The sequence below is a fragment of the Megalops cyprinoides genome, chromosome 2 (genome assembly GCF_013368585.1).
Source record: "Megalops cyprinoides isolate fMegCyp1 chromosome 2, fMegCyp1.pri, whole genome shotgun sequence".
Lineage (NCBI taxonomy): Eukaryota > Metazoa > Chordata > Actinopteri > Elopiformes > Megalopidae > Megalops > Megalops cyprinoides.
This window is the reverse complement of record NC_050584.1, coordinates 68192145-68204644: the sequence shown is the minus strand read 5'-3', so window position 1 is coordinate 68204644 and position 12500 is coordinate 68192145. Positions and strand designations below refer to the sequence as shown.

At 52.1% G+C, this 12500-nt stretch overlaps 1 protein-coding gene across 1 annotated transcript in view; it reads right to left on the bottom strand.

Moving 5' to 3' along the window:
* pola1 (polymerase (DNA directed), alpha 1) overlaps positions 1–12500 on the bottom strand; it is a 64493-nt gene that overhangs the window by 2068 nt on the left and 49925 nt on the right. The window contains exon 36 of the mRNA XM_036521795.1: positions 8419–8515. Within this exon, the coding sequence (XP_036377688.1) occupies positions 8419–8515 (97 nt within the window). The remainder of the gene's footprint in view (positions 1–8418; positions 8516–12500) is intronic.

The window sequence follows — 12500 nt, the reverse complement described above, 5'->3', positions numbered from 1 at the left end:
CTGCTCTAACAAGGTGTAAATACAATAACAAGCGTGTAATTAAGTGAGGCTGATGCAGTTAACGGAGATAATACATTCAGTTTTGGTGCTTATGAATATTCTATTAGATGTTATCAGGCAGCTGGAATAGCTGTTAATTTAATCATCACTCTGAGCAGAGAAATGTTCTTTGTGCGAGTATAATTGCGGAGAATGAATAATTGATTTGACAATTGTACCAGTGGATTTCCACCAGCTCAGGGCTGGGGGGACGGGGGTGGGGGGGCCAGGCGGCCGGGAGGGGGGAGGGGGGGTGCACTCCATCGTGAAGAGGTGACAGCGGAGCCAGCCTGAATTATCAGAAAACGGATAAAGGACCATTTTTATTTTATCAATGCGGCAAAATTACATTACAGTGTGCACATAATCACACTGCCCACACTCAGAGAGCGGGAGGGAGAGAGGGAGAGGGAGAGGGGGAGAGAGAGAGAGAGGGAGAGACAGAGAGAGAGACAAGAGAACAGAAAGAGGGAAATGAATTGCTCTTCATAAGGGGAATGAAATCAGAGTTCAAAATGATTTGGAAGTCATTGATATTGTATATTTAATTTTGAAAAAAAATGTTTTATGATGGAAAGTCTCACACTGCGTTGGAAATTGCTTCCACATTTAACTCGGTAGCAGGGCAATCAGGCGGAGAGCGGAGAGGTCCATATGGAGATCAGCTCTCAGCTCTGTCCCCTGCATATAAATCACTCCCATCTTCCCCGTACAGGTGTACGTCCCCAGCGCTCAGCCCGCTGCCCAGTGTTAGCAGGGGTGTGTGAGGGTGTGGGGTGTTACACCGAATATCCAGCCTGCTCTCCCTCACAGAGGCTTCTGGAAAAACAGGGAGCCCCTTTACAAGCAGAACATGGGAAAGTCTGTAACGTGTGTGAGACAGCAGAGAGGAGAAAAATAACACATGCGCACACACACACATATGTACACCCTCTCATACATAAACACACACATACACATGCACACACGCAAACACACACTAACACTGATGCCCACACGCACACACACACGCACACGCACACACGCACACGCACGCACACACACGCACGCACACACACGCACGCACACACACGCACGCACATATACATCCTCTCATACATAAACACACATACACATGCACACACGTGTGTATATACGCATGCATGCAAACACACACCAACACTGATGCACACACACACACGCACACACGCACGCACGCACGCACACATACATACATCCTCTCATACATAAACACATATACACACACACACACACACACACACACACACACACACACACACACACACACACAGAATTAAGACTAAATGATGCATTCCTGTTCAGGGACAGAATGGACAGGGAGTGAGTGAAAAAGAGAGAGAGAGGGAGAGAGAGGGGGAGAGAATGAGTGGAAAAGACAGAGAGAGAGGGAGAGAGAGAGCCGGCGTTTTAACCCTGTACGGCCTTCTGGGTTTGTCAGGTTGCAGAGAGAAGCAATTTTCATCAGAATGCCCCTCTGGCAGCAAGCGGCAGAATCAAATAACAGAGGAAAATACGGCGAATGGAGGAAGCGGCAGCAGCAAGGCGCCCAGCCACAGCGCCCCCGCTGGCCAGAGAGCGCGGTGCGGGCCCTGTGACCTCGGAGCACGCGGGCCTGGGAGTAATCTTAATGCTTCTCTGGACTTAACTCGACAAACTCGCCGCGACTGAGCACATCATCAGCTTTTTCTTTTTTTTTTCCCTTTAAACTGGCATTGTTCAGCCACCCCCCCACCCCCCACACCCCCCCCCCGCCCATATACACAAAATCAAACACTCCCCAACCTTCGCCCTCTCTCCCGCGCCCCCCCAGAGGCATGCTCCGCCGGCCTGTCTCCCAGCTCTGCTCCTGGCTGCAGTTATCTAAAACGCCACAATAACAGCATCAGCGGCAGAATGGGGGAAGATTGGCCTTCTATTGTCCCGGCAGGCTGGCATAATGCCCACTTTAAAAGCAATTCCTCGCTCATCAGAGACAGACAGAAAAATCTGCCAGATACGACACTAAACGTCTTGGGGAGGGGGAAGGGGGGCGGGATTCGGGAGAATTATAGGGGGGTAGAATCACAAAGTTTGGCCCTGGACACTATCTGTCTCTCTCTCCGCCTCGCTGCTCGCGTGTGGTGCCACATCCTCTCTTTGTGTGCGCCGCTCCTTCCTTAACTCCTCGCCTGGCTAAGCGCTCCAGCGCCGGACGGCAGGCCGACCCCACAAAGGCTCCCGCCGAACGGGCCATCGCCGTGGCGACGGCGGCTCGGGGAGGAAACCCTGCCCCCCCCACAGCTCTGACAGACAGGAAACGCGCTGTGTACGAGGCAGAGCAATGGACACAGAGGGTTAGCAACAAAACCGCCATTACACACAGAACCACAGGAACACAGAGACAGCCATTACACACAGAACCACAGGAACACAGAGACAGCCGTTACACACAGAACCACAGGAACACAGAAACAGCCATTACACACAGAACCACAGGAACACAGACAGCCATTACACACAGAACCACAGGAACACAGAGACAGCCATTACACACAGAACCACAGGAACACAGAGACAGCCATTACACACAGAACCACAGAGACAGCCGTTAGACACAGAACCACAGGAACACAGAGACAGCCATTACACACAGAACCACAGGAACACAGAGACAGCCGTTACACACAGAACCACAGGAACACAGAGACAGCCGTTACACACAGAACCACAGGAACACAGAGACAGCCATTACACACAGAACCACAGGAACACAGAGACAGCCGTTACACACAGAACCACAGGAACACAGAAACAGCCATTACACACAGAACCACAGGAACACAGACAGCCATTACACACAGAACCACAGGAACAGAGACAGCCATTACACACAGAACCACAGGAACACAGGGACAGCCGTTACACACAGAACCACAGGAACACAGAGACAGCCATTACACATAGAACCACAGGAACACAGAGACAGCCGTTACACACAGAACCACATGAACACAGAGACAGCCATTACACACAGAACCACAGGAACACAGACAGCCATTACACACAGAACCACAGGAACAGAGACAGCCATTACACACAGAACCACAGGAACACAGAGACAGCCATTACACACAGAACCACAGGAACAGAGACAGCCATTACACACAGAACCACAGGAACAGAGACAGCCATTACACACAGAACCACAGGAACACAGAGACAGCCATTACACACAGGGCCAAAGGAACAGAGACAGCCATTACACACAGAACCACAGGAACACAGAGACAGCCATTACACACAGGGCCAAAGGAACAGAGACAGCCATTACACACAGAACCACAGGAACAGAGACAGCCATTACACACAGGGCCAAAGGAACAGAGACAGCCATTACACACAGGGCCAAAGGAACAGAGACAGCCATTACACACAGAACCACAGGAACACAGAGACAGCCATTACACACAGAACCACAGGAACACAGAGACAGCCATTACACACAGAACCACAGGAACAGAGACAGCCATTACACACAGGGCCAAAGGAACAGAGACAGCCATTACACACAGAACCACAGGAACACAGAAACAGCCATTACACACAGAACCACAGGAACACAGAGACAGCCATTACACACAGGGCCAAAGGAACAGAGACAGCCATTACACACAGAACCACAGGAACACAGAGACAGCCATTACACACAGAACCACAGGAACACAGAGACAGCCATTACACACAGGGCCAAAGGAACAGAGATGGCACAGGACTTAACAGGCAAAACAGATGGAGAGAGGAAACGAAGGTGGGAAAATAAGGGAGAGGTGTGGAGAGAGGACAGAGCGGAAGATAGAGACACAAAGACCGTGGGATGCAGCCAGCAGCCAGAGGATGTCAGAATTCATAAAACACACCCAACACTGCCACACACACTCAGACCTAACACTGACCTAAAACACACCCAACACTGCCACACACACTCAGACCTAACACTGACCTAAAACACACCCAACACTGCCACACACACTCAGACCTAACACTGACCTAAAACAGACCCAACACTGCCACACACACTCAGACCTAACACTGACCTAAAACACACCCAACACTGCCACACACACTCAGACCTAACACTGACCTAAAACACACCCAACACTGCCACACACACTCAGACCTAACACTGACCTAAAACAGACCCAACACTGCCACACACACTCAGACCTAACACTGACCTAAAACAGACCCAACACTGCCACACAAACCGAAGCCCAACACTGCCACACACACTCAGACCTAACACTGACCTAAAACAGACCCAACACTGCCACACACACTCGGACCTAACACTGACCTAAAACAGACCCAACACTGCCACACACACTCGGACCTAACACTGACCTAAAACAGACCCAACACTGCCACACACACTCGGACCTAACACTGACCTAAAACAGACCCAACACTGCCACACACACTCAGACCTAACACTGACCTAAAACAGACCCAACACTGCCACACACACTCAGACCTAACACTGACCGAAAACAGGGACCCTGTTCAGCATTAAAACAGTCACCAAACACTACCCAAAAAGTAGACCAGTCACTGGCCTAACAGAGCCAACTATATCATAAGACTGCAAGGTTCAATACTAAGTGGACAGGCGTGTACAGGAATGGTCTATACCTATGCCTCATAAAGAGGGAGGGGTCTCTGCTGATGGCACAGGAGGGAGAGAGGTCTACACCTCATCACCCGAGGGAGAGAGGTCTACACCTCATCACCCAGAGGGAGAGAGGTCTACACCTCATCACCCAGAGAGAGAGAGGTCTACACCTCATCACCCAGAGAGAGAGAGGTCTACACCTCATCACCCAGAGAGAGAGAGGTCTACACCTCATCACCCAGAGGGAGAGAGGTCTACACCTCATCACCCGAGGGAGAGAGGTCTACACCTCATCACCCAGAGGGAGAGAGGTCTACACCTCATCACCCAGAGGGAGAGAGGTCTACACCTCATCACCCAGAGGGAGAGAGGGGAACAGATCACGAGCACAGGCTGGTGTTGCAGTGTAGGAGACGCAGCCGGTGGTCCTGCCGAGGCTGTCTGGACCAGGGGCTGATGCCAGTGCATGTGTGTGATGAAGTGCAGGCAGGAGTGAGGACAGAGTGGGGGTTAAACAAACCCGGCCCAGCCCGCAGAACACCGAGCAGAGCTCTGTAATTTCACCCCTGAAAATCCCCCCGGCACTACGAGAGGCCTGGTGTGGGGCAGCCCCTACCTCTGCGTAATGCAGTAATGTTTGGTATTACAGCGAAGGGCGCAGAGAAATGACAGGGTACGGAGCAGGGCGGGGGTGAAGCCACGCGTCGGATTAGGGGCAGGATGGAGAGATGCAGGCTGCAGCTCAAACCCTGCCTCTATATGTCTGTCCAATCTTAGTTTAAACAGGACCCGCCCTCACACACCAGTTACACTAATGCACACACACACACACACACACACACACAGATGCACACAAACGCACACTGATACACACTCACAAAAGAGTGATCAGAGAAGTGGTCAGAGCAGCAGTGTAGAGCAGCAGTGTGGAGTAGCGGTCAGGGCAGCAGTGTGGAGCAGTGGTCAGGGCAGCAGTGTGGAGCAGCGGGTGGAGCAGCAGTGGTCAGAGCAGCAGTGTGGAGCAGCAGTGTGGAGTAGCGGTCAGGGCAGCAGTGTGGAGCAGCAGTGTGGAGCAGTGATCAGAGCAGCAGTGTGGAGCAGTGATCAGAGCAGCAGTGTGGAGCAGCAGTGTGGAGCAGCGGTCAGAGCAGCAGTGTGGAGCAGCAGTGTGGAGCAGTGATCAGAGCAGCAGTGTGGAGCAGTGATCAGAGCAGCAGTGTGGAGCAGCGGTCAGAGCAGTAGTGTGGAGCAGCGGTCAGGGCAGCAGTGTGGAGCAGCAGTGTGGAGCAGCAGCAGTAGTAAGAGCAGCAATGTGGAGCAGTGTTCAGGGTTTGAGATTAAGAAAAAGGCATCTACAGGAAACAACATCTGTCCTGAGACAACAGAGGTCAGAGGTCACATAAGGCATGTTCTGCATTTGGATGTGCTGTGTGCTGGGACCGGCCCACACGCCCCCGCTACAGCAGCAAGAGCAGGGAGGGTGGCAGAGCGTTCCCCTCGTCATTATGGAAACGCGACAGGCGGGGGAGGCCGCGAGGCGGAGGGCTGCGGAGCGGCGCTCTCCCGGCGGATTAAAGCGGACGGCGTCTCTGCGGAAGATTGTGACGCCGCAGCCTTCCGAGCCCAATCTCCCGGAATTATCGCCAAAACGCGGAAAACCCGCCGCGCAAACACAAACACGCGCGTGAGACAAAGAAACACAAAACAACAAAAACACGGAGCGCCGCGCCCCGTCCCCCCGCCGCGCCCCGTCCCCCGACACCCCCGACGCTCTGAGTGGTCATCTATTGATTACACCTTGTATTTATCTAGGGTTTGGGCTCTCGCTTCGAAACCTCCAAAGTACATATATATATAAATAAATGCATTCTGAGAGGTGCTTTTAATCAAGTGACATCAATCACGGAAGCGGGGAGGATAACGAGGCCCCCAGCTCTTGTGGCCTTGGCCGAGATGAAAATTCTAGCCCAGGAGCCGGAGCAGAGCGCGGTTACCAGGCTCCGCTGGCCAGACGAAATATATGCTCCATTTCCCATTATTTATGAAGGGCTATCCTTTTTCCTTCTCACCAATTACTCCCCCTATCATTTCCAAAATCTAAAAACTGTTTTCAATCAACACGGCGCGTTATTACCGAGTGTCTGGCCCGCCGGGCCCGCTGCCTCTCCGCCGCCGCCGAGCACTGATTGGCCGCTTTGCATTCTGCGCCGGCCCCTGATTGCGCCAGCCGGGCTAAATTAGGGCTGTCGACTCGACGAGGAGAACATCCTTCAGCCCCCCCCCCCACCCCTCCAACCCCCTCCTCCCCACTCCTCCCCACTCCCCCCCCACAGCAGAAACGAGGCGGCTCTTTGCAGGGCGGGGGGCGGGGGGTTAGAGGACACTTCCTCACAGCACAAATAACACAAGAAAGAATAAGAGGAAAACAACAACCGAGCAGAAAGGAGACGGGTACGGGTCCGCTCCTTCCTTCAAGGCCTTTTCTATTATTTTACACAGGGCTAAGTGCGTGTGCATGTGCGTGTGTACATGTGTGTTGTATTTATAATGTATTTATTACATCAATATCATGGCTGCCCACACTGCTGCGCTGGGCCATTGCAGCTTCCCCTCACAGGTCATCCTTAGGCAGGCTCAGCGCGTCAGTGTGACGTTACTGATGCCGTTAGACAGCACTGCTTAGCGCCTGTGTGGACACTGAAACAGGGTCATGCTGCTGCAGGTTTTAAACAGACTCTGAGGACCTGTCCGTACGGCACAGGCAGGTTGGCGCAACATACACGCTAATATGACTGCTGTAACATGCTTCTGTTCTGATACTGTTCATTTATGAATTATTAATGCATTAAATGAATCTGTCACTTATACAGCCACAACTGCCAAGTGAACAATTAAATAAATGAGATCATTTTTGGGAAGATAAAAGCCTCATTTCCCCTAAATCTGCTGTGAACACAGGCCCTTACTGTGCAGTTACCTCCAGACCATGACTGCCCCAAAACTGGTTTAATGTGACTCAAGACTACATTTCCCATCATGCAGTTTGAGTAAAAGCTTCCGGCACAGCATGGCTACAGCCCGTGATGACTGTGATTGCGTGTGTGTGTGTATGAGTGTTTCCTGTTCACAGATGACTGTGATTGCGTGTGTGTGTGTGTGTTTCCTGTTCACAGATGACTGTGATTGCGTGTGTGTGTGTGTGTTTCCTGTTCACAGATGACTGTGATTGCGTGTGTGTGAGTTTCCTGTTCATAGATGACTGTGATTGCGTGTGTGTGTGAGTGCGTTTCTTGTTCACAGATGACTGTGATTGCGTGTGTGTGTGTGTGTTTCCTGTTCACAGATGACTGTGATTGCGTGTGTGTGTGAGTTTCCTGTTCATAGATGACTGTGATTGCGTGTGTGTGTGAGTGCGTTTCTTGTTCACAGATGACTGTGATTGCGTGTGTGTGTGAGTGCGTTTCCTGTTCACAGATGACTGTGATTGCGTGTGTGTGTGTGAGTGTGTTTCCTGTTCACAGATGACTGTGATTGCGTGTGTGTGTGTGAGTGTGTTTCCTGTTCACAGATGACTGTGATTGCGTGTGTGTGTGTGAGTGTGTTTCCTGTTCACAAATGAGTGTGTGTGTGTGTGTGTGTTAGCTGTTCACATATGAGTGCGTGTGTGTGTGTGTGTGTGAGTGTGTACGTGTTTGCGGACGCAGTCCTACCCTTCTCTTCGGGTTGCAGGATCTTGTTGAAAGCATAGTCCCAGTCGAAGATGAACCGGTAGAAACAGAGCTGGTTGTACAGAGCCTTCTCAGAGTACTGCACAAAAGCACACAACACAGGCAATCAACACAAACACACAACACAGAGACCCCTGCAACGCCCCAAAGGGAGGGGTCTGAAACACACAGAGACCCCTGCAACGCCCCAAAGGGAGGGGTCTGAAACACACAGAGACCCCTGCAACGCCCCAAAGGGAGGGGTCTGCTGCCATAACTGCAGTTAAATCAGTTCAGATATACAGTCAATCCTCACCAAATAGGATGGAGGAGTCAGAGAGGAGGCAGAGAAAAGGAATCAGAATCAAAATGAGTCAGAGAGCTAGGAGAGAAAAGGAGTCAGAGAGAAGAGGCAGAGAGAGAGTCAGAGAGGGGAGTCAGAGAGTTAGAGAGAGGAGGTAGAGAGGAGGCAGAGAGGGAGTCAGAGAGAGGAGGCAGAGAGAGACAGAGAGAGGAGGCAGAGAGAGGAGGCAGAGAGAGGAGGCAGAGAGAGAGTCAGAGAGAGAGTCAGAGAGAGGAGGCAGAGAGAGGAGGCAGAGAGAGAGACAGAGAGAGAGACAGAGAGAGGAGTCAGAGGAGGCAGAGAGAGGAGGCAGAGAGGAGTCAATAAGAGAAAAGGCAGAGAGAGAGTCAGAGAGGGGAGTCAGAGAGAGTTAGAGAGAGGAGGCAGAGAGGAGGCGGAGAGGGAGTCAGAGAGAGGAGGCAGAGAGAGGCAGAGAGAGGAGTCAGAGAGAGGAGGCAGAGAGGAGGCAGAGAGTCAGAGAGAGGAGGCAGAGAGAGAGGCAGAGAGAGGAGGCAGACAGAGAGTCAGAGAGAGGAGGCAGAGAGAGGAGTCAGAGGGGAGGCAGAGAGAGGAGGCAGAGAGGAGACAGAGAGAGGAATCAGAGAGGAGTCAGAGAGAGGAGGCAGAGAGAGGAGGCAGAGAGAGGAGTCAGAGGGGAGGCAGAGAGGAGACAGAGAGAGGAATCAGAGAGGAGTCAGAGAGGGAGTCAGAGAGAGGAGGCAGAGAGAGAGTCAGAGAGAGGAGGCAGAGAGGGAGGCAGAGAGAGAGGGATTTGTTTAGTGTGTAAATTCTGCTGTAATTACTGGTAGGGATCTCACAGCCTGCCAGCCGCGCGCAGGTCGAAAGAGAGAGAGCGAGATGGCAGAAGCTCGGAAATTACCTCCTTCATAATAGTTTGTTTTGATAAGGCATTGTGTGTGGAGCGTTGAACAACAGTTGCTGTCAATTTGATTAGTCATTATACTTTTATGCTAATTGCCATTATTGGGTCTCCGACGCCCGGTGTCACCATAGAAGCCATACAATGTTAGCATAAATAGCAGATGAGGGAGTTAGGAGGGGATCTTTTTTGCCGATTGGTTTTAATTACCCCCCAGTACATCCATCAGGCCTGACAGCTGCTGACCCATAATGCCCTGCTGGGTCAACACTCCTGCCTGCCGCTGCAGCAATGCACCCATAATGGGCCAAGAGTACCCAGCACTGGCCCTGCGGCAACACACACACACACACACACACACAAACACACACACAAACACACACACACACACACACACACACACACTGAAACAAACACACACACTGAAACAAACACACACTGAAACAAACACACACACACACACACACACAGAAACACACACACACACCAACACACACACACACACACACTGAAACACTCATGCACACACTCACACACATTAACATGACAAACACACATACCCACACACTACAATCACTTATCATTCCTATTTAAATCTCACACAACACAATCACTCAGCACAACTCAGAATGAAATTACACACACTATAACACAAATACACACACATAACACTCACATACACGTACATAACACAAAAGATCACACACAGACCTCAATCATACAAAATCACAATCATACACACACAAAATCACAATCATACACACACAAAATCACAATCATACACACCACCAATGGCACGCACATACAAACCAGTGATGATCACACAGGCAGCATCACAGATAACTACCATTCCTCATGTCAGCACCATAACCCAAACTGACAGACCCAGTCAGCACCATAACCCAAACTGACAGACCCAGTCAGCACCATAACCCAAACTGACAGACCCAGTCAGCACCATAACCCAAACTGAGACCCAGTCAGCACCATAACCCAAACTGACAGACCCAGTCAGCACCATAACCCAAACTGACAGACCCAGTCAGCACCATAACCCACAGTGACAGACCTAGTCAGCACCATAACTGAAACTGACAGACCCAGTCAGCACCATAACCCAAACTGAGACCCAGTCAGCACCATAACCCAAACTGACAGACCCAGTCAGCACCATAACCCACAGTGACAGACCCAGTCAGCACCATAACCCACAGTGACAGACCTAGTCAGCACCATAACTGAAACTGACAGACCCAGTCAGCACCATAACTGAAACTGACAGACCCCGTCAGCACCATAACCCAAACTGACAGACCCAGTCAGCACCATAACCCAAACTGACAGACCCAGTCAGCACCATAACCCAAACTGACAGACCCAGTCAGCACCATAACCCAAACTGACAGACCCAGTCAGCACCATAACTGAAACTGACAGACCCAGTCAGCACCATAACCCAAACTGACAGACCCAGTCAGCACCATAACCCACAGTGACAGACCCAGTCAGCACCATAACCCACAGTGACAGACCTAGTCAGCACCATAACTGAAACTGACAGACCCAGTCAGCACCATAACTGAAACTGACAGACCCCGTCAGCACCATAACCCAAACTGACAGACCCAGTCAGCACCATAACCCAAACTGACAGACCCAGTCAGCACCATAACCCACAGCGACAGACCCAGTCAGCACCATAACTGAAACTGACAGACCCAGTCAGCACCATAACCCAAACTGACAGACCCAGTCAGCACCATAACTGAAACTGACAGACCCCGTCAGCACCATAACCCAAACTGACAGACCCAGTCAGCACCATAACCCACAGCGACAGACCCAGTCAGCACCATAACCCACAGCGACAGACCCAGTCAGCACCATAACCCACAGCGACAGACCCAGTCAGCACCATAACCCAAACTGACAGACCCAGTCAGCACCATAACCCACAGCGACAGACCCAGTCAGCACCATAACCCACAGCGACAGACCTAGTCAGCACCATAACCCACAGCGACAGACCCAGTCAGCACCATAACCCACAGCGACAGACCCGAGGAGAGGCTTGAGGCGTAGAGACTCTGGGAGCGGATACGCAGGCAGAGACTGGAGCAGCAGGGCCCTCCTCTGTCCAGCCACAGCAACGGGGATACAATGTGGGCGGGGCCCATCTCTCCCACCCAACACAAACCTGACAGGTGTCACCTGCAGGGGTGTGGCTAGCATGTCGCTGGCGGTTATTCAATTTAGACTCCCGCTCCCCCCCCCCCTCCCCCGGCTCTCGGCTCCGGCCTTTGTTCCCGGACTGACATCCATTTCACTTTTCAGCACAAATTTGCGGCGCTTTTTTTTCGGCCTGAACGAGCCGGGAGTAAACCAGCTGTGAAATTGCTTCTCCCGAGAGACCCCCCCCCCCGCCCGCCACTACCACCACCCCCCCCTCCCCGGCAACGTTAGCAGCAGACCCTAATAAAGGTAAGGTGGCCTCAGTGAACTTGCCAGTCAATTGCACCTCGAAAATATATTTCAACGATGCAGCGCGGGCCGGGGACTGCGGCTGGCCAGCTGCATCCGTAAAACACACGGAGGATGAAGGAACAGCTTCATAACGAGGACAGAGAGAGGGGGACAGCAGAGAGGAGGAGGAGGAGGAGGAGGAGGGGAAGGGGATGGAGAGGGAGACAGAGAGATGCTGCGGTACAGGAAGAGGTGTGGGGAACAGAAAGAAACACACACGCTCAGGGCCCCGCCCAGGGTAGCCCTTCACGCCTCCCTCCCCGAGGAAACCTGCTGCTGGCTGGGCTGGCGTGGACGTTCGCTGCATGGGCACCAGCACTGCTGCCGCTTGGGATACAC